Genomic DNA, 22,820 nt, shown 5'->3' with positions numbered 1-22,820 from the left:
CTTAAAATTGGTTAATTATGCAAATTGGGTAATTAATATGTACAGATTTTAACCCACAATTATCCAGGTCTGTCTATTGTCCTACAGCATCCATGTATAAACATTCATCGATATGTGATGATTAGTACCTGAGATATCAGTGTGAAAGTTGGAAATTGGTTAATTATGCAAATTAGGTGATTAATATGCACAAATATTTACCAAAAACTAATTGGGTCTCTGCATAATTCTAGATTCATTGAAATGTGATGATTAGTACTTTCGATATCAGTAGAAAAGCTGAAAATTAATTATGCAAATTAGGTAATTAATATGCACAATTATTTACCCTGAAACTAATCAGGTCTGCATAGTCCTAAAGAATCTATGTACCAAGTTTCATTGAAATGCGATGATTAGTACTTGAGATACCCGTGGAAAAGCTGAAAATTAACTAATTATGCAAATTAGGTGATTAATATGCACAAATATTTATCCGAAACAATCAATCTCTGCATAGCCCTTGAGTATGTAAGTACCAAGTTTCATTGAAATGTAATGCTCACTACTTATATCAAAAGCTGAAAATTAATTAATTATGCAAATTAGGTAATTATATGTACTGATATTACCATAAAAACTATCAGGTCTATGCAGTATTTTTGTAATTGTACTTTCTATACACTTATTTTTTAAATTGTCTGGATACTGTGTATCACTCACTATGTGCAACATTTTATTCCAAGGCAGTAAACTTTTATTTTATTTCAGTGTACATTTCTTGATTGACTGAAAAGTTTGTAATTGCTGGTGTAGATTGTTTACTGTTTTGTTTTTTGGAATTACTCGGTAATATAAAATAATTTTTATGAAAAAAATTTAGTACTTAGAAACAATGACAGAGTGGAGGGAATTGCATTTTTTATTCAAATTGTCATCAACTTTATATTTTCATTGCATTTCAAGAAATGTTGTGCCAATATATTTATGGTAATAGTTTTTTGTTTTTTTTTATTTTTCTTACAATTGCATTAAATTTATGTCTGGTACATGTTAAGCAATAAAATACTTTTGTTTAACTAATTTTAGTGTATAATGTTTTTTATGTAAGTGATTGGTGGGCTCTTTCCCCAAAAGAGCTGGGACCTCCAGGAAAAATATCCAGGATTCTTATAGGACAAATTCATGTAGGATTCCTATAATATTTTGACACAAAATCCTATAGGATTCCTATGAGACAAAATCCTATAGGATTCCTATGGGACAAAATCCAATAGGATTCCTATAATATTTTGACACAAAATCCTATAGGATTCCTATAGGACAAAATCCAATAGGATTCCTATAATATTTTGACACAAAATCCTATAGGATTGCTATAGGAAAACACGTGTCAAAATATTATAGGAATCCTACAGGAATTTGTTCTATAGGAATCCTACAGGAATTTGTTCTATAGGAATCCTATAGGAAACTTTTGTAAGGGAAAGGCAACAATGACATGTAAGTACACAGAGTACCCAACAATTTCCAGGTGTTTTGGGGCCAATGTAAGAATTTGCCCATCTTTGATTTTTCAAATATCCATGCACAAAGCTTTCACTTTGCTAATTTACAATTATATTTGCTGCTGAATGGAACAAAACAAGCAGCCTATCGGCTGAGATAGCTCCGCTGTTAGCAAGGCACATTTCAATTAAAGAACTGAAGACATCATTAGAAAATGAACAATATGAATAGTATCAAAGCAATCGGACTTACAGTTTTTAACAAGAAGTCGAAAATATCACTTTTTACCAAAAATTACAAAAATATTCACCAAAATAAATTAATTAGAAAATTGAAGATATCATCACAAAACGAACAAATCTGAGAGAGGTCCACATGTAGTACCTATATATGTAATATCAAAGCAATCGGACTTACAGTTTTCAACAAGAAGTCGAAAATATCACTTTTTACCAAAAATTACAAAAATATTCACCAAAATAAATTAATTAGAGAATTGAAGATATCATCACAAAATGAACAAATCTGAGAGAGGTCCACATGTAGTACCTATATATGTAATATCAAAGCAATCGGACTTGCGGTTTTTAACAAGAAGTCGAAAATATCAGTTTTTACCAAAAATGACAAAAATATTCACCAAAATTAGAGAATTGAAGATATCATCACGAAATAAACAAATCTGAGAGAGGTCCACATGTAGTACCTATATATGTAATATCAAAGCATTTGCACTTGCGGTTTTTAACAAGAAGTCGAAAATATCAGTTTTTACCGAAAATGACAAAAATATTCACCAAAATTAGAGAATTAAAGATATCATTACAAAATGAACAAATCTGAGAGAGGTCCACATGTAGTACATATATGTGTAATATCAAAGCATTTGCACTTGCGGTTTTTAACAAGAAGTCGAAAATATCAGTTTTTACCAAAAATGACAAAAATATTCACCAAAATTAGAGAATTGAAGATATCATCACGAAATAAACAAATCTGAGAGAGGTCCACATGTAGTACCTATATATGTAGTATCAAAGCAATTGGACTTGCGGTTTTTAACAAGAAGTCGAAAATATCACTTTTCACCAAAAATGACAAAAATATTCACCAAAATTAGAGAATTAAAGATATCATTACAAAATGAACAAATCTGAGAGAGGTCCACATGTAGTACCTATATATGTAATATCAAAGCATTTGCACTTGCGGTTTTTAACAAGAAGTCGAAAATATCAGTTTTTACCGAAAATGACAAAAATATTCACCAAAATTATAGAATTAAAGATATCATTACAAAATGAACAAATCTGAGAGAGGTCCACATGTAGTACCTATATATGTAATATCAAAGCATTTGCACTTGCGGTTTTTAACAAGAAGTCGAAAATATCAGTTTTTACCAAAAATGACAAAAATATTCACCAAAATTAGAGAATTGAAGATATCATCACGAAATGAACAAATCTGAGAGAGGTCCACATGTAGTACCTATATATGTAGTATCAAAGCAATTGGACTTGCGGTTTTTAACAGGAAGTCGAAAATATCAGTTTTTACCAAAAATGACAAAAATATTCACCAAAATTAAAGAATTAAAGATATCATTACAAAATTAACAAATCTGAGAGAGGTCCACATGTAGTACCTATAGATGTAATATCAAAGCAATTGCACTTGCGGTTTTTAACAAGAAGTCGAAAATATCAGTTTTTACCAAAAATGACAAAAATATTCACCAAAATTAGAGAATTAAAGATATCAACATGAAATGAACAAACCTAAGAGAGGTCTACCCAAGGTACATATACACCAAGTATCAAAGCATTTAGGCTTGTAGTTTTCAAGAAGAAGTCGAAAAAGTAAAACATTGACACGGACGACGGACGACGGACGACGACGGACGTCGACGACGGACGACGACGGACAATCACTCATATGATAAGCTCCGCTCGACAAAGTCGACAGCGGAGCTAAAAATGGAGACATTGCTAGAGCCAATAGAATAACTTCTACTAAAAGTACAGAATAAACGACTATAACTTTATGCAGAATACAAATCATGCGCTAAACTGAAAGAACAAAATAAATTACAGATAAGGTTCTACATATGATGACCCACCCAATTGTTGTACCATTCAAAATCTCATGTAAAGCAGGAATGCATTGATTAAACCCATATTATATACAACTAGATTCAAATACTTGGCTAGTGAAGATTTATACTATGTCATATACAGATTAACTTGTAATATACTATAATTATGCTACATACATTGTAACTGGTAATATGACTAACATGGTATTTACCTTTTTTTATATCTCCTGGAGAAGCAGTATTATATTCCAAGATAGGTAATTCACCTTCTGTTGATCTGCATCTACTCAATGATGATGGCCATGATAGTGGACGAATAATGTGCTTTGAAGAACTAGCAAACTCTATTGAAGGACTAGTTCTAATACCTGAAAATAAATAAAAGTATTTAAGTAATAACAGTTTTGCATTGCTATTTTACATGTAGGAGTGATTTCTTTATCAACCAAAAAACTACAATCTTATAAATGATAATTATGTAAGACAAGCAGCCTCTTGGCTGAGATAGCTCCTCTGTTAGCAATGCACATTTCAATTAGAGAATTGAAGATATCATAATGGAAGCGTGGGGGGGTGATTTGTCTCAAATCATATTCGTCCCAAGTTGATTCGTTCCACAAGTCAACTTGTCCCAAGTCAATTCATCCCACAAGTTTATTTGTCCCACAGGTCAATTCGTCTGACAAGTCAGTTTGTACGAAGTCAATTCATCCCACAAGTTTATTCGTCCCACAGGTCAATTCATCTGACAAGTTTATTCGTCCCACAGGTCAATTCGTCTGATAAGTCATTTTGTCCAAAGTCAATTCATCCCACAAGTTTATTCACCCCAAAGTCAATTCATCTGACAAGTTTATTCGTCCCACAGGTCAATTCGTCTGATAAGTCATTTTGTCCAAAGTCAATTCATCCCACAAGTTTATTCACCCCAAAGTCAATTCATCTGACAAGTTTATTCGTCCCACAGGTCACGTCGTCTGATAAGTCATTTTGTCCAAAGTCAATTCATCCCACAAGTTTATTCACCCCAAAGTCAATTCATCTGACAAGTTTATTCGTCCCACAGGTCCATTCGTCTGACAAGTCAATTTGTTCAAAATCAATTCTTTCCACATGTTGTAGCGATTATGAACAAACTCCAAGATTACTGGGGTCCAATATGTGTAATGTGACCCATGAAAATATTCACTGCTACTAGAAGGTCAGCTGAGTGTCTCTCATCAATGCGTCCCTTGCCAACGGATGAAACAAATCAATATACACAAATATGACTTGCAACTAATTTATTCCAGTCCCAATATCGCATGACAAGTAACGATTGACTGCAAACAAACAAAAACAGTCAATAAGCAAATTGCTGTACATAACAATTCATACAGTAAAATACAGCATACAATAAACTACATGACTTAGGAAACAGCGCCCTCAAGCGGGTGAATTCACATTCACTAAATTTTTACAGTAAATATTCATACAGAGCAAATCTGACATAAACACAGAAAACACTGAATTAATAAAGCATTCAAGTGTAACATCAATGAGAATGAATAAATGTGCTGTAAATAGCCGAGTGCTCGATGGCAGTAAAGCAGACAACTTTCACAGAGCTTCACACACAACTTTCTCTGTCAGTCATAATTTTGGAGTCACTGACCTCTGACCTTGGCTTACGCAAACCTGCCACTAGAGGCACTGTTTACTTAAACTAACAATTACATACATATGCATGTTGTATAATAAAGTACACTAACTATTTTGTGGCGACTAAACATAGTCTCAATAACAAACATAATAACAATGAATAAATCTATATTTGGCCATAACACCACAAGTTTATTCGTCCCACAGGTCAATTCGTCTGATAAGTCAATTTGTCCAAAGTCAATTCATCCCACAAGTTTATTCGTCCCACAGGTCAAATCGTCTGATAAGTCAATTTGTCCAAAGTCAATTCATCCCACAAGTTTATTCGTCCCACAGGTCAATTCGTCTGACAAGTCAATTTGTCCAAAGTCAATTCATCCCACAAGTTTATTCGTCCCAAAGTCAATTCATCCCACAAGTTTATTCGTCCCAAAGTCAATTCATCCCACAAGTTTATTTGTCCAACAGGTCAATTCGTCCGACAAATCAATTTGTCCAAAGTCAATTCATCCCACAAGTTTATTCGTCTGACAGGTCAATTTGTCCAAAGTCAATTCATCCCACAAGTTTATTCGTCCCGAGTCAATTTGTCTGACAAGTCAATTTGTCCAAAGTCAATTCATCCCACAAGTTTATTCGTCCCACAGGTCAATTCATCCCACAAGTTTATTCGTCCCACAGGTCAATTCGTCTGATAAGTCAATTTGTCCAAAGTTAATTCATCCCACAAGTTTATTCGTCCCAAAGTCAATTTGTCTGACAAGTCAATTTGTCCAAAGTCAATTCATCTCGCAAGTTTATTTATCCCACAGGTCAATTCGTCTGACAAGTCAATTTGTCCAAAATCAATTCATCCCACAAGTTTATTCGTCCCACAGGTCAATTCATCTGAGAAGTCAATTTGTCCAAAGTCAATTCAAGGTGATCATGCTCGCGAGGCGTAATCCGATTAATCTCCCAAACGTTTCCGCTGCACCAACGGGCCACCGGAAGCTTGTGGGGAGGTGATCGGGTTCCACGGACTTTCTGGTAGGTATGATTAGGTAAACAAACGGGTTTGTACAGCCCTAAAAGTTTACTAATAGTTTACTACATTAGCTCCGACGGCTGAAAGGTATATTTTTTGAGACAGAAAAGAAAGGTAAAAAAACTGAGAGAAATCTAAAACTAGAGTCTTGACCCAGGATAAAACCACTTAGGCGACTCTTCAGGGACCGGGTGCCTCGCAAGTAGACCCCCCCCCCCAATACGGAGAGGCTTACCAAGCCGGTCGCTGAACAATAAAATAGGGCGCCAAATATTTTAATGCATCAAAACAGTGTATTGCTGGGGTTTGATAGCGAAACTGACTACGTCAAGCAAAGGAGGCTGGTTTCGACTGAAGACACTATCGTGCTACCACTTTCGCGCAATAGGGCCCCTAGGTGGTGCAGGCTGGGTCAACGAACACTGACCTGTCGAAGTTGGGTCACGTGATGGCAACAATGTGAACTGAGCGATCTTTAGCTGCTCCCAGAACTTCACCGAAATTTGCGATTACCCACTGTGGTATGAGTGAATGACCTTATCAAAATATTGCTAAATATACATGGACTGAATATGGCAGGTGGAGGGAAAAAGAGTGACAGAGTAAAGACAAGTACCGATCAAAAGAAGATTACAAGCTTTACTACAGACGACGGGCCAGGGGATCATGGCGACTCCAACCACGAGGCGAGTGATAATTCGATCGATGACGCAATGTCTGAAAGTCCTGTACGATCGATAGAAAATCTGACAAAGATTGTGCAAGACGGATTTCGAGACCTAAATGTTCTAAAAGAAACCGTAGAGGAGGGATTCAGAGATGTGGACAAATTAGTACAGAGAATGGAAACCGTTGAACAAAAACAGCAGGATCTGGACGAGGCTGTTATTCAAAACAGTGCAGACGTTCAAGAAATTTCGCGGGAAGTCGATACACTTAGAAACGAATTACAGTTGCTTTGTCGGGATTATAGCAAACTCCAAAATGAAAATATCAAGATGTTAAGATATTCACATGGTTACAACCTCAGATTTTACGGAATCCCAGAAGATGGAGAGGGCAAAGAGTTAGATACCGCCCGGGAACTTGTTCGGGAAAAATTTGGTGTGGACCTGCACTCAGTGGAAAATGCCCATCGTACCCCGGCATGGCCGCGCAAAATTGACAAACAGAAAAGACCCCGACCAGTGATTGCCAAGTTTCTATATCGCCCGATAAGAAGAAATATACTGGTTTCAGCGAGGAAAGTGATGATGGGTACGCATATCTATATAAAAGAAGACCTCTGTCAGCACGACTATGAGAAACGGCACAAAATGTTACCGATTATGGAAAAGGCGTATCACAAGGGAAACAAACCAAGGTTTCAGAACGGAACATTGTATATCAATGGAAAATTGATGCGATTGAAAGTTCTTTCACCGAGTGGTCTACAGACTTCAGGGACTTGAGGACTACAACATTATTTTGACCCAACATGCTGCGGTCGACCTGCTTTTCGATATTTTACTGGCGGGTTCGCGTTTGATCAGTGTTTTCTTCCATTCAAGTATCGACCTGTCGAACGTTGTATTTGTGACATTCATGATTGTCTTCACTCCGGTAACGGCGAGTACAACGATGCTTTATGATACTACAAAGTGCCTGTAAGTTTTAAGGTGAACGGTGTATGGCTATATTACAGTATTTATTCATCAGAGCCGCTACGCGTACGTTGTGGGGAGACGGCGTGTTGCATTTTCACCACTATACTTTATTGTATTTTCCACTTTATGAACAAGGGTTGTTTTCTATTTCGTGTTTTAATCATAAGGGTTTCATTCACCATAGTGGGGGGAAAGGTGTGTAGCGACTTCTGTCGTGACACTTTACTTCACTTTTCAATTGGAGGTGAATCTATGTTCAGGGTGGCAACATCAATTACGCTCAGTGTTTGGTTTGGACGACCTTAACACTTTTCGGCCAGGTGTAGTCTCATGACCTTGTCAACATGGTTCACCGCATTCGAGCGACTTTGTTGACTTTTGCCATCCTCTCTTTGGATACTGGCCTCCTGTGGTCAGTCTCTAAATATGAGTTGTTTTCGTGTTTTTTATTTGTTCGTGTTCGTTTGTGTTATCTTTATTCATACAAAACTGGAGTGCAAATTAAAATGAAAACCTGGGTCTTGTTATTAGATAATGAAAACTATACAATATTATCATGCAAACTATATCTAACCTAAAAATCTTATCTTTGAATGTGAGGGGGCTGGGTAACCACAAAAAAAGGAAAACTGCTTTTAGATGGCTAGCTAATACGAATGCTAATATCATTATGATCCAGGAAACTCATAGTAGCCAAAAAATTAGTAAATATTGGGAGAGGCAAATGAAAGGAGACATGATTTTTTCACATGGGCAAAATAATAGCAGAGGGGTTCTTACTATTTTTAGAAGTGTTGACTTTGACATTAACAATGTTTACCGAGATGAAGTGGGGAGATTTCTAATTATTGACGCACAGGTAGCCAATAAACATCTTATTCTAGTTAATTCCTGTGCCCCAAATAATCAAGTGGAACATGTGGCTTTTCTGAAAGACATAATTAAAACAATAGAACAAATCACCTCCAATTCAGATGCCCAAATCGTGTGGGGCGGAGATCATAATGTTGCATTAAACGTAGAATTAGATAGAAGAGGGGGCAATCCTAAGCCTTGGACGGTTTCATTAAAAATTCTTAAAGAAACAATGGAAGCACTTGAGTTGATTGACATCTGGCGGGTTATGAACTTAGATAAGCGGGACTTTACATGGAGATCTTTTCGTCCTGAAATTATCCAAAGTAGAATAGATTTCTTCCTTACTAGTGATTCATTGCAAGTGGATACTCAAAATACTAACATTATACCATGTGCCTTCACTGATCATTCCGCTATTGTTTTAGAATTATCCTGGGACGACACAAAAAGGGGGCCATCATACTGGAAATTGAATAACAGCTTGCTTAAAGACCCAAACTATGTTAAGTTAATTCACGAAAATTTTACAACTTGGCTAGCTGAGGGGGGCGAGTTGAACGATATTGGCCTGAAGTGGGACTGGGTAAAATACAAAATTAAGGAAGAATCAATTAAGTTCAGTAAGCAAAAAGCAAAAGAACGCAAAGCAAAAACTGCTCAGTTAGAACAAAAATTAAAACAACTGAATAATGAAATTGCTGTAAACCCAACAAGAGCTGTAGCACAACAAATTGAAGAAATAACAGAAAAATTAGAACAAGAATATAAATATGTAACCGAGGGAAGCTTTGTTAGGTCACGCAGTAACTGGTACGAATTTGGTGAAAAAAACAATAAATATTTCTTGCAGCTAGAAAAATTTAATTGCAAACGATCTCAAATCAACAAAATTATTAACACCAGTGGGAATGTCATCAGTAGACCCACAGAAGTAAATCGTGAAATTAAATCATTCTATGAGAATTTATATTCAACAAAAGTGAAAGAAACTAACAGTAATGTGGAAAATTTGATGTTCAACAATCCAAATATTACAAAGTTGACAAGAGAGCAAAGCAAAACCTGTGATGGACTTATTACACTGGAGGAGGCGTACAACGCTCTAAAATCACTTCCATCAAACAAAACCCCAGGCAATGATGGCATATCAGCTGATTTTTACAAATTGTTTTGGCCAATTATCGGTACCCACATAGTAAACTCTATAAACTATGCTTTTGAGAAGGGCGAATTTTCAACATCTCAGAGGCAAGGGATAATAACTCTGTTAGAGAAAAAAGGCAAAGAGAGAAGATTTATTAAAAACTGGAGGCCAATATGTTTACTCAATATTGACTATAAAATTGGGACAAAAAGTCTTGCCAAGCGTATGGAAAGGGTGTTACCATCTATTATTAACGAGAGCCAGTCTGTCTTTGTAAAAAAATAGGAACATCGGAGACGTAGTGAGATTGATAGAATGTGTGATGGAATCCACAGACAAACTAAATTTGCCCGGCATTTTACTGACGATTGACTTTGAAAAGGCCTTTGACTCCTTGGAGTGGAATTTCTTATTCAAAACACTCTATACAAACATTACTAGCTGTGTTATGAACAAGGGCTTCAGCACTGGGTATTTCGCCTTGAATCGGGGGGTAAGGCAGGGTGACTGTGTTTCACCAATGTTGTTCATCCTAGCTCTAGAAATTCTACTTGTCTCCCTGCGCTCCAATGACAATGTAAAAGGGATTAAAATTGGCGACATTGAAGTGAAATATACAGCATTTGCTGATGACCTGACATGCTTTGTTAAAGACATCCACTCCGCACAACATCTTTTCAAATCTATTAATACGTTCACTCAAATATCCGGTCTTAAAATTAATACAGAAAAAAGTGAAGGCATGTGGTTAGGTAAATGTAAGCATAACAAATCTAAACCGTTGGGTATTGTATGGCCAAATGATATAATTAAAATTGTTGGTGTGTTCTTCTCATACAACTCAGGTGCTTCATTGAAATTAAATCTGGTGAATGTAACGGGAAATTTGAAGAAAACGCTCAATTTCTGGAAATCTAGAGACCTTACACTCTTGGGTAAGATCCAAATTATTAAAACCATGGCAATTTCAAGACTTCAATACATTATTAACCTAGTGGACATCCCAACCAAATGTCTGAAAAAAATGAACACAATGTTATTTAAATTTCTGTGGAGGGGCCCAGATAAGATTGCAAGGAATACAGTTATAGGTGACACAGACAAGGGTGGTTTTTCAATGCCAGACATCTATGCCATTTATGCAGCCCAAAGAATTAACTGGTTGAGACGACTGAGTGACAATAAAGTGTCACATCCATGGAAAACAATCATTTTAGACAAATTGAAACCAATTGGTGGACTCTCAGTTTTATTGAATTGTAACTTTGACCCTAAAGTCCTGCCAGTGAGGTTACCACTGTTCTTTTCAAATATTTTACAAAATTGGGTAAGACTGAATTCAGACGTAAGCCCAGCAAACGAAAATGCATTTCATGAGCAAATAATTTGGAATAACAAACTGATTCTTCTGGGAGGGAAATCGGTCTTCATTCAGGATTTTGTTGATGCTGGAATTTTGTTTGTTAAACAAATGTATGAGAAAACTGGGAAACTACGGGCATGGGAGGAGATTCAGAGTAAAGGAGTACCTGGGTCATGCTTTCTAAAATGGTATGGCCTGATACAGTGCATACCTCACAAACTAAACAACAAACAAATTTTGACGAGACTGTTAACCCTTTGGATAAACCAGTTAGACTTAAACACGGCAGTACATCGGTTGAGTTACAAAATTGTACTACAAAAACTGTAGCTAAGAGTATTGTTAACAACAAATTTATCTCGCCTAGATCTGAGACCTATTTTACTGTATTATTGAATATTTCACACTTGATGTCTTGGTTGCCAATCTACCAGTTACCTATTCGTACTACAATTGATACTCGTCTCAGAGAATTTCAACTCAAAATAATCCATAATATTCTGACCACAAACAAAACATTATTTAAGATAAACCCTCCCATTGTGGAGTCTGATCTGTGTACTTTCTGTTCATCATGCTCTGAATCTCTTATCCATTTGTTTTACCAATGTCAATGCACCCAAGATTTTTGGGAAACACTGTATATGCTTTGGGGGGGTAAGCTTGGCCTGAGGGCATTCCCGAATGCACAACAAATCCTTTTTGGGGATGAAAACTTTACATGTTTAGTCAACTTCCTCTTTCTGGTAGCAAAAAAATATATTTACTTGTGTAGACATAAAAATCAAAAGCCAGAATTCATGGCATACAAAAGATATGTAAAATATTTTCTGGAGATAGAGTACTTCATTGCTGTCCGACGGAATAAGTTGACTTCTCATAACAAGAAATAGGGATATTTTATGAAAAATGTTACCCAGTCCACTTCACAATATGTAGATTAATTGCAATTTGTAATGTACAAACCAGGTATGTAAGATGTTAATTTCAGTGCAAACTCCAATAAAAGTTTATAAATACAAAAAAAAAAAAAAACACTGACCTGTCACCACTGGACCCAACCTGTAGAGACCCTCCTGCAGTGCTTGGAGGTCTCTCAGTTAATAGTTATGAAGACATTCTGAGATCTCCAGAACCCTGCTCGAAGCACCTGCTCGAGTGAGGCCCCAGACATCAAAGCCAATGAGTTAGCTACCCCACGTACCTAGTGTGCCTTCACCTGGTGGCGTTCCAAATGAATCGATGAAGAAGCAGTTAAATATACGCTTCCACGACCGTATATGACTAATCCACTGCGAAATGGTGATATTCGAAGCAGGGTGACAAACATGCACTTCTCACTGCCCCTAGACACCTTGGTGCGATCGCAGTACCAGCTTGAAGCTCGGACTGGGTATAGAATCCGTCCCAGACGGTCCTCCTTGCCCACTATGTAAGTGAGGCGTGGGAGGACAGTCGGCTCAGGGTCACGCCCTGGGATTCCTGGCAAGAAAGCCCCGCCGAGTCTTCAAAATAACCAGTGAGTTCATAAAAGAGGCACATCCGCTACTAAAGGACAGTGCCCCATAGCTCTGAGCGTCGCCTACCTGACGCTAGAGTCAAAAGAAAAAAACTGTTTACAAAGTGACATAATTAGCGTCTGCCTTATCCATAGACTCAAAGGGGGTGTCGTAACACCGTTAGACCAACGTCAAGTCCCAGTCAGGAGGATTAGCTAGCCCTTTGGCGCGTGGCCCCTTCAAGCGGAAAGACTAAAACAGTTGTAATATAATAGAACTCGAAACAAGTTTCAGTCCAGCAGATTCTGATAAAACTGGGAAAAAAAACTGACAAGTATCCAAGAATTGTCTATATAGATTTTCCTTGATCAAAAGATATAGGAAACAATCGGCTACCTCGCTAATAGAGGGACTGAGATGATCAATCTCCCTTCTGTCGCACCAATCAATGTACGCTCTCCATATGGATTCGTACAAACATCTGGTGCCGTTCGACTGTGCCAACGCGAGTAACTTGGACAACTCTGCAGAAAAGCCTAGTGCTTGCACGAGTTAATTGATAGCCTCCACGCGTGAATATGGAATAGCGCGGGGCTCATCAGTAGAGTGCCGTTTGGCAGGGACAACAAAACCGGAAGATCCAGCAACTCTACGGAAGACTTGACTAGAAGTTCCAGCAACTTTGGGAGCCACACCTTCACAGGCCAATTGGTTGCCACCCAAGTCAGTAGACAGATGGGCACGAGTCACAAATTCTCCAACACATGGTGCCCAGTTGGAAGGAGAAAGAGATCTATAGAGCGTACATGGCAAAAGCGCTCGTCTCCGGGAGGAGTGACATGTACATCGAGAGCTTGGCATTCCAGTGATTGGCAAACAGAACTTTCTAGGACCTGTCCCAGAGACAAAACAGCCAGTCCGCCACCCATTGGGAGGTCTGCCACCCGGCATTCTGGAACCAAAGAGGGCGTCTGCCACTGTTGCGGTAAGCTCAACATGGTTATCCAGGCATCAAAGGAGAATCTCCTTATGTCCAGTATGCAGACAGCCACGTCCCTTTGGACCTGAAGGTCCCTCAGATGACCGCCCCATCCCTGGGCGACGCATCTGTAATGAGAGTCAGCAAGGGAGTCGTCAGATCTAGGGGTGTTCCCGTTTCCAAGTGCCATGCGTCTTTTCGCCAAAAGGGGGCCGTCATCGGTTGGTCCGACGATTGAACCCTAAACGGCAGGTTCTGTAAGTGGACCCTGTAGTCCAGTGAGCACCTCAGTTGAGATCGGAGAGCTGCTAACGGAACCAGACGATGAAGTGAAGTCATTTGCCAAAAGGCCGCAACAGTTCGCACATAGACACCAATCCCGTCGACTGGAGTTGACTGACGACTACCAGAGAGCCGCATCAATCCTGCGAGGGGCAAACGCACCCTTGCTTCGTGTCGAACTGCATACCCAGAAAACCAGGCTGTGGGACAGTATTGGGTTGGACTTGGCAATATTTATTAAAAAAGCCCAACTCGTGTAGGAGCGTCTGCGTCAAACGCACATGCTCCACTAAGACCTCCCTGTCTCGGTTGTGTATTAACCAGTCGTCGAGATATGGGTTCAGATAGACCAATGACCGGTGTAGCAGCTGGGTCACCTGTCTTAGCACTCTAGTGAAGACATACGGTGTCGTGCACAGACACGAGGGAAATCTGAGATACCGGCTGCATGAGTGGTGAATGGGAATGTGGAGTTAAGCGTCGCTCAGATCCAGCGACATCTACCAATCGCCCGAGTGCACTGACAGAAGTACCGAAGCGGTGTTTCCATCCACAAACCCATTCAGCCGACTGAGGTCTAGGACTGGATGACACCCCCCGAACTCTTCAGAATGAGAAAGATGCGGGAATAGAACCCTGGTGATACATGAGAGTTCCCCACTAGGCGTATCGCCCTTTTCTCCAGAAGGCTTGCTACTTTCTGTTGGATCGTCTCCACCTTGAACTCATCCCTCGTTGTATTTATTAGTGTTGGTGTTTGTTATGTATTTAATATGGGACTCTTTTGGTCTGAAATAAAGGAATAATAATAATAAAAATAAGAACTGAAGGAGGGTGAGGAGTCAGAGGAGGAGGAGACCGGAGAGGAATCTGATACCCACGCGACACTACTTCGAGAGTCCAGGGATCGGGAACCCTCCTGCGCCAAGCAGGTATGTGCTGCATAAGGCGCGATCCCACGGGAAGGAAGCGGATGGGGGTTCGAAGCTAGTGTTCCCCCCTCCTCCAAAATGGGAGGACGAAGAGGGGGAAACTGAGCCCGGGGACCCCGGGGAAGGAGACCCGCAGTCGTACCGCCATCCATGTCCAGGCAGCCGACGAAACCTTCAAAAAGACTTCGCGGCCCCCCGGTCCATAGAAGTGTCAGAACGCCAACCAGCAACGTCACGTTTCATGGGCTTTCGTTGAAGCTTCCCGCTCCCAGTCTTCTTCTGCCCCTTAGAAGGAGACCATGAGTGCTTAGATCCTCGTCGGTTGAGGCTACGAGCGGCGGACGTACTACCTGGGTTGCCTTGCAGTTTTGTTCTGACCTGTTGACCAGAAGGACTAGCTACCCTAGCCAACAGAGACGATTACTTCAATTGGATACGCTGATACGTTGCAATCGCCAAACCAAGGCCAAGGCCTTCTCCGCAGGGGATCAAACTTGCTTCCCGCTGGAGTAGGACAGGCGCACAGACCCAGAACTGCCTCGTGCTCAGCCGAAACCGCTCCTGCCAAAAGGGCAGTATGGACTTGCAGGATATCGCACATAGCGACTCTCTGCGCCACCAGGAATTGGCCCATCTGCTCGAGGATCGAGATTCGTTGCTGAGCATCCAGACGGTCGGAACTTAGCAAGGTGAGCTGGCGCTCTAATGCTAGAGAAGCCCATTCTAAAAACTTAATGGGTCTAAGTTCCGCTCGTAAAGCCATATGCACTAGTAGGCTCTTGTGCCGGTCAAACGACCACGCAACGTGGCTTTCCCCATCTGCACTACCCGCCTTAACGAAAGTATGGGTACCAGGATGGGGACGGGGAACCCGTGGAGAAGGCTGTGGTACCGCGTGAGTGTCCCACTCAGGGAAACCATCAACGGTTTGCGTAGCCCCAATGGGGTATCGATTGACCCAACGGAAGGCATTGGACGTGACTGCTAGGAAATCAGATTCAAGTTGTTTGTCCTTTTCTCTCGAAGGTTACCAATCGCCCCTCCATCGCCCTCTGAGCCCCCTCCAGAGCCTGGGTCACACGAGGTGCCCTGGGGAGTTGGCCTGGTGGGCGTGGTCTCCACATCGGCAGTGGGAGAGGAGAGAGCCGATGAAAACAGGTCCAAAGGTGACTCCCCCGTTCGGGGGGGGGGTTACCACCGGCCCGTACGAAACAAGAGTCTCGCGGCCGTCACTGCACAGTTCACAAGCTGTGACCTTAACTGCATATTAGTAAGGGACAGCTGGGCTCCGGTTGGTTGGGTATCCTGTGACTGCCCTGCCAAGTAGGGACGAGAAACGACAAAGCGCTCGCCCCCTCCTGTCGGGGAAGTGGTCGCTGTCCCCCATAAGAGGGTTGCGTACCAGCCTGTCCAGGGGTACCAACACTGGAGAGACCCCCCCTCGCAGAGTCATAAAAGAGGACACTCTGTGCGGCTTGGGAAGACGTAGGAAACAATGCCTGGTTAGCCCGAGCCTGAGAGGGGGTGGGGAATACGACCAAGGTTGCATAAGGCAATTCGTTCCGGAGAGAGGGCCCCCTTCTAGAAAAGAAGTGGGCGCTCCCCTTCCTGCTGATGTGAATTGTCCCCCCACTGACACTCTACCCCTCCACCTGACTTACCTCCCCTAGGTCCTCCTGAGTTCTACCCTGAGACTGCAGAATGGATTTGAATTTTGAAGCCAGACTACGCATCCAGACTGTCTAAGCCATCTCTTCACCCTGGGAAAGTAGTTTTCCACCTTGACTAGTATCAGTACAGGGAGGCAACTGGGCCTGTCCCTGTGATTGCGCAATGCACTCAGGCTGCGTCGGTAACTGTAAAGTACCGGAGGATTGAAACGGTTCGGTCTCTAAGAGACGTGCCGATTCCACCGCGGGACTTAGTGCCGATGTCGGCGCCCATGAGGAAACACGCCGTTTATCAATGTCAGTCGCCGTGGTGACTGGGAACTTCGATCTCCCTGCAAAAGCGGTTGACCGATGTTCATTAGCTTCGGTAATATCCGATGGACCGATCGACCGATCGACCGCCCTTTCCGTTACCTCAACGGTAAACTGTTCCGGCGGCCTGTCTCAATCGTCGACCCTGCCACCTCGAGCAGGGAGTCAGATCGTGCCAACTCTCCAACAGTCTCGGCGATTACCAAGTGGAGGGAGAGATTTTTCACTCATTGAAACAGACATTACATAGCTAGCTTGCAGCTAGGGATTTCCTCTTTTATCGCGACTACCAGCTTTTAATCGCTTGCCTTCAGCTTTTCACCTCCCTCAATGCAACTACGTTTTAGGATCCAATCGATCACAGAGACCCTCAGGCAATGCCCAGAGTCCTTGATACAACCGAGCGTGAAAGGCAATAGGCGGGACCCAAACAGGCATTGAAAAAGGCAGGATGAGCATGTCTTATGTCCCGACTGTTGTGTCGAGACATACTTTGTCTTTTTTACGACTTAGGCATATTGCAGTCCGAAAAAAACATGAAAATGATATAGTAAAAAATCAAGCAAATTTACCGCTAACAAATTCGGGACCTGTGTGAATAAAAAACTGACCTGGCGATTCAACACAGGTAAAAAAAAAGGGGTCCCTAATAATGGAAAGCCTTTATCGTAATTAGGTTGATCACCAATACTAGATTCCTAGATTCTCAGTCATATAACTGTAACCTGCACTTTTGTCCATGCGTCGCAACCGAGCTGAAAAATATCTGTACTCGTTGGTCGCGGAAACAAAAGAGATTAATTGGATTGGGCCTCGCGAGTGTGAGCACCCTGAGGGTGACCCCTTAGGAGAGGCCTTTATTTCTATAGGGAATACTACCCTAAGGTATTCTTTGTGAACGGGCTATATTCCCTAATAGTTTCCAATTGGGGCTGCAATCTGTAGTTAAGCCTACGAGTAATAAATGAAATTTATTATTTCCACGGACTTTCTGGTAGGTGTTGTAGTAAACATACCAAGTTGGCCAAAAACGCTACCACAACTTCTGTGACCTATACTGGCTACCAGCATACCCAGTCACACCCTATCACTATTTACATTTTAAGACGCCTGAAAGAATCACTCAGAACGCACCCATCTATTCACACAAATGACAAACTCATGCTATGATCAGCATTTACGGTCGCATTTTTTGGATTCCTAAGAGTCAGCGAATTTACTGCAACGTCGCCCCAGAATTTTGACAAAACCTGTACCTTACTCGTCAAAGACATAACATGTACAATCGAGCTACATGTCCAGTTACGTGCCTCCAAAACAGATCCATTTCGTCACGGCTGCATCATCAAAATTGCACCTTCATTCACCTCAGTCTGTGCCGTTCATGTGTACACCAAGTAGCGCAGCATCTGTGCCCCATCACCCCAAACACCAGCCTTCCAGTTCCACTCAGGGAGTTGGCTTACACAACAAAGCCTAACTACCCACTTGCGCAACCTGTTGACTAGAGCTGGGATCCAAAATCCACACCTGTACACAACCCACAGCTTCAGACGAGGGGCAGCGACAACTGCGACAGAAGCGAACGTGCCAGATTGGTTAATCAAGACTCTAGGAAGATGGCAAAGCGACGCATACCAAGTGTATATCGACACACCTTCGTCAACGCTACAAGCAGTGCCTCGCATCCTCTGCGGACATTCATCTTAGATGCCTCCTCCTATCACCTTGTGATTCTCAAATTCATGTGACTCTCCCGCTGGCATTTCGTTTGCCACATCTATGTATGTGCTATGCCGTGGTGCTATGCCGTGGTGCTGCCTTTGACCATCCAACTTTGTACCCGCTCGTTATTACCTCGTTACATTTATTTACATGAACTATATTTCCCTTTGGACATTTATCTTGACACGTTTGCATCATTTACTTCACTTTCAGTCGTGACCACCACCGCTGTATTTTACATATCACGAGCAATATCACATTTATGTACTTTAATGCTTTAACAATTAATTCCCAGGTTCATTGATACCGATTCCTTGGCTTGCTTGTCACTGCGCCACTTCCGGCCATCTCATAATTTGGGGGTTGTCATCGCAGTGCATGCGGGCACCACTCGATTAACACGCTTCCATTTTACATGAATAGAGTCAAACATGCGACTCTGTGCACGGAAATGGTATCTGCAACGACGGTCGGGCGGTGACCCCTGCGTTGACTGGCCTCGATCAAGTACCATGCTAATCTCTCCGTGATGTGAATCAAATCTGTGACTCACATCACGGAGCAGGTTTCGGCGACGACACTTGGCCGTGGCTCACACCCCTTCTGCTCTCAGCCAAGACTTGGTCTCTAGTGTCGTTTCTTAGCATTAACTGCTGTTTAGCTTAAATCTTAGCCCATACTTGGTGTACCGTGAACATGTACAAATACTACACAAACAAATTGAAGCAAAATGTTAACATACCTGGACTACAAGGGTTAGGTTTGTCCTGTGTTCCAATTACATGTGTTATACAGTTATTCAACAAAGTCTTCAAATTCTGTAATTATAAAGTGATGTTCATCAATTGATTAAAACATAGTGTACATGTACATAGACCATGGAAAACATGACATAACCCATTAGTGAACAAATTTTAATATAAGATATGTCATCTCTGAGGTATGTAAGAGGTGTGAAAAACACAAAGAACGGATGCAAAGTGCGGAGTGCACTTTTGGAAAACGACCGAGGGCGGACGAGAAAACATTAGAGCGTGGATCCATAAACCATTTAGATTGCGATTACATGTTCTTAAACGAGGCTCTGATATTCTTTGTTTCAAATTCAGAACAGATACATAACATTCAAAAGTAAAAGAAAGCTTTTAATTATTTTTATGAATGTACTTAATTCTCCTGAGGTTAATATAGAAGTCAAATTTGATTTTAAAGTGTTTTAAATTTGATTTTAAAGTGTTTTAAATCTGTCTAACAATTAAGGTTTTCATTTTTTCATCAAAATTAGAGAATTGAATATGTCATCATTATATGCGCAAATAAACCTGACTACAATGATAAAGTGCAATGGTTATTTTTTTTTAGTAATAGACAAACTGACATACCTGAAAATCTTCATTGGTTAGGTTAGTCACATTTCTGATGTCACAAGCTAGGATCAAAAATTCAAATCCCTGATTTGCCCATCTAAAACAAATAGAACAAGACATGAAATGTCACAGTCCCCGTTATTTGATTATAAAGTTGTACAAGGAACATCTGCAAACAGGTGAATAAATATGTACTCTTTGTGGTTACAACTCATCATAAAGTGATTCCCGATGATCTAGTTTTGTATTGACAACTAAAAACTTCCACTGACCCATGTTCAGAATCTCAGAGTACACAAGTGCAACAAAACTATTTGTCATACATGTATACTTGCTCAAGAAACTGCATTCATAAATCTGAGTGAACCTTGATGTACATGACTCCTTTGTTAATCAGGTCTTAGTATATTACCAAGACCTGGGTTTGTTTCAACATCACCACTGGGCATCAGAATCATTCTCATGTTGTCAAATACAATTTGTTATTAACACAGTAAGGTTTATTATTTAAAATGTATTCATTGTACATAGAACAACATCTGTTAATTTAAACAATTGTAAAAGCTATGTTTTCAGAGCAAGTACATGTAATAATTAAGAAAGCCAGTTGCGATAAAGGTTGGTCTGCTCATTCCCTTCAATGGTGAAGAAACAAATAATTGTTTGAAGTCTTTTTAGTGCAGTGATATTATTGCATTTCAATCATTATTAATGGGTATAAAATACTGTAAACCATTTAATTTTCACTTCTAGATATATTTAGGATTTTGTGAAATTTGTGTACAACATTTCAATAAAGTCCCTGACACTCCCTGTTGTAGGAACCCAGAAAAAATTGCCTTGCGAAATTGAAGCAGTTCACAGCACCACTGTAAAAAAAAAAAAAAAAAAAAATAAGTTAAAATAAGTATAGTCAAAGACATACACATGTGGGTTCATAAGACATATGTTGAGTTGGTTCTAGAGATTAGTATCACAAGATTTTACTCTCCGTGATTCAATATCAGTCATATGTATAACGCTGTGTTGATCAGGCGAACTAATTGACAATGGCCCTACAGGTATCGCTATGAAATCATAGTAGTTTTGTATTCTTCTAGCACTTCGACTATGGAAAAATATTTGTTTTTGAAAGTGGACGAATTATTAGAAGAAAAACAGAAACTATTTTTTTAGTATGAATTCTAGTAACTGAAATGCAGGATTGAAAAAGAACAAGACAATACGCAGGATTGATAAACCTTCAGCGAGCACTCCTGAAATTTCAGATCATTGGTACCATGTTTTTGGATACATTCAATGACCTAATACATAAAATCACATTTGTTATTGCTCAATCACTTATTTATTTGATGCAACGAAACATGCATTCACAGCAGACGGAAATTCGTTTGAGATATTACTGGATTTTTGTATTCAGTTTTCCATTTCAACCACAATCATCACTTAGTAAGCTGTGATCGCGCATTGGGATACTGACTGTGCATAAATGCGCAGTGTAGTGTCATCAGAAGACTGATTGTTTGAGAATATTTTGCACCATTACGCCATTTCAAATATTATATTAATTCACAGACAACAAAATAAAGATTTTCAATAACATACAAGTTTTCCCACAGTTGATGATTGTATGGCGATTACAAGGCTTTCCCAGTTTTACTTTGGAAGAAGTTGAAAACAGGTAACAGGAAGGGGCTACATGACTACATCTATTTTTTTTTAATTTTAATCAAGCATGATTTTTTTAATTTTTTTTTTTTTTTTTTACAAATGTCTATTTCAGGGCAACAGAAACAAAAACAATAAATGTGTAGGTAGGCATTTTAACAATTGCACAATTAATATTGGATGAAAACGTCATTACCGATATAAATCATAATCATAATTAAAAATAAGATCACATTTAATTTAGTCAGTTTTCATAATGAAATACATAATAACATGTATTTATAAATTTGAATAAGGTTCAACAGCCTTTTCATTAGTGCCAATTTATACACCATAAAACCTCTGGTTTAGGTGTCACACTCAGAGAAGAGTGAAAGGCCTTTGGTTCATAGGCATCGCGAAATGTTGGAATTGAATCCCCCCAAAAAATTCACATACTGTAACATCCATTATTTTTTTTATAATCTTGTTGATAACGAAAAGTAAAGTATGTTCTAAAAGAAGTTTCGAATAAATACAAATACGAATACATTGCTTAGTGGTTAGTACCGGTAGCGAATGATCACGGTAGCACAATCTGGTCATTCTGTGTTTCGCAAGTGAATAACTTGCTTGTTTTCGAAGTATTGCAATTGTTTATTATTATTCAGTAATGATTATAATAATGCACAAAAATTTAATTCGTTGAATTTTTATAAATTGGAAGTAATATTCAACTTAGTTTCATCGTAAACGAATGATTTCGGTCGAATGTAAATGCGCGAAGCGATAGATATCCGCCTTGTTCTCATTTACACGTGGCTCATTTAAATATGTTAATGACGGTTCAGTGACCTCGTGGTGAACGCAACGTGGTAGTAGATTTACCGATGTTCTGGCAAGATCTTTATGCTTTGATTTTGACAGGGAAAACGGCATGATTTTTTTTTTAATCAAAAAATTAGTTGTTTTCAAAATATAAACTGAGCATTCAAAGAATAATTTAACATTGTTCGCAGAAATAACAGCTCATTGTCGAAACGAAGCTTACCCATTCCGGCTATTCACAATAGGTGTCAATGACTACGGTAAAATATAAAGTAGACTCTTTTAGGCGCCAGGAGTGAATGAAATATCTG

The 22,820-nt window shown here is 39.9% G+C and overlaps 1 protein-coding gene across 1 annotated transcript in view; it reads right to left on the bottom strand.

The window, feature by feature from the left end:
• The window catches only part of LOC102807664 (mitogen-activated protein kinase kinase kinase 4-like), a 320,941-nt gene that overhangs the window by 179,548 nt on the left and 118,573 nt on the right, over positions 1-22,820 (bottom strand). Inside the window, exons 12-14 of the mRNA XM_085505174.1 lie at positions 20,050-20,131; positions 19,410-19,485; positions 3,799-3,954 (exon numbers count right to left, since the gene is read on the bottom strand). Of these exons, the coding sequence (XP_085361300.1) occupies positions 3,799-3,954; positions 19,410-19,485; positions 20,050-20,131 (314 nt within the window). The remainder of the gene's footprint in view (positions 1-3,798; positions 3,955-19,409; positions 19,486-20,049; positions 20,132-22,820) is intronic.

This window comes from Saccoglossus kowalevskii, chromosome 11 (genome assembly GCF_978046115.1).
Source record: "Saccoglossus kowalevskii chromosome 11, keSacKowa6.1, whole genome shotgun sequence".
NCBI lineage: Eukaryota > Metazoa > Hemichordata > Enteropneusta > Harrimaniidae > Saccoglossus > Saccoglossus kowalevskii.
This window is presented reverse-complemented; position numbering and strand designations above follow the sequence as displayed.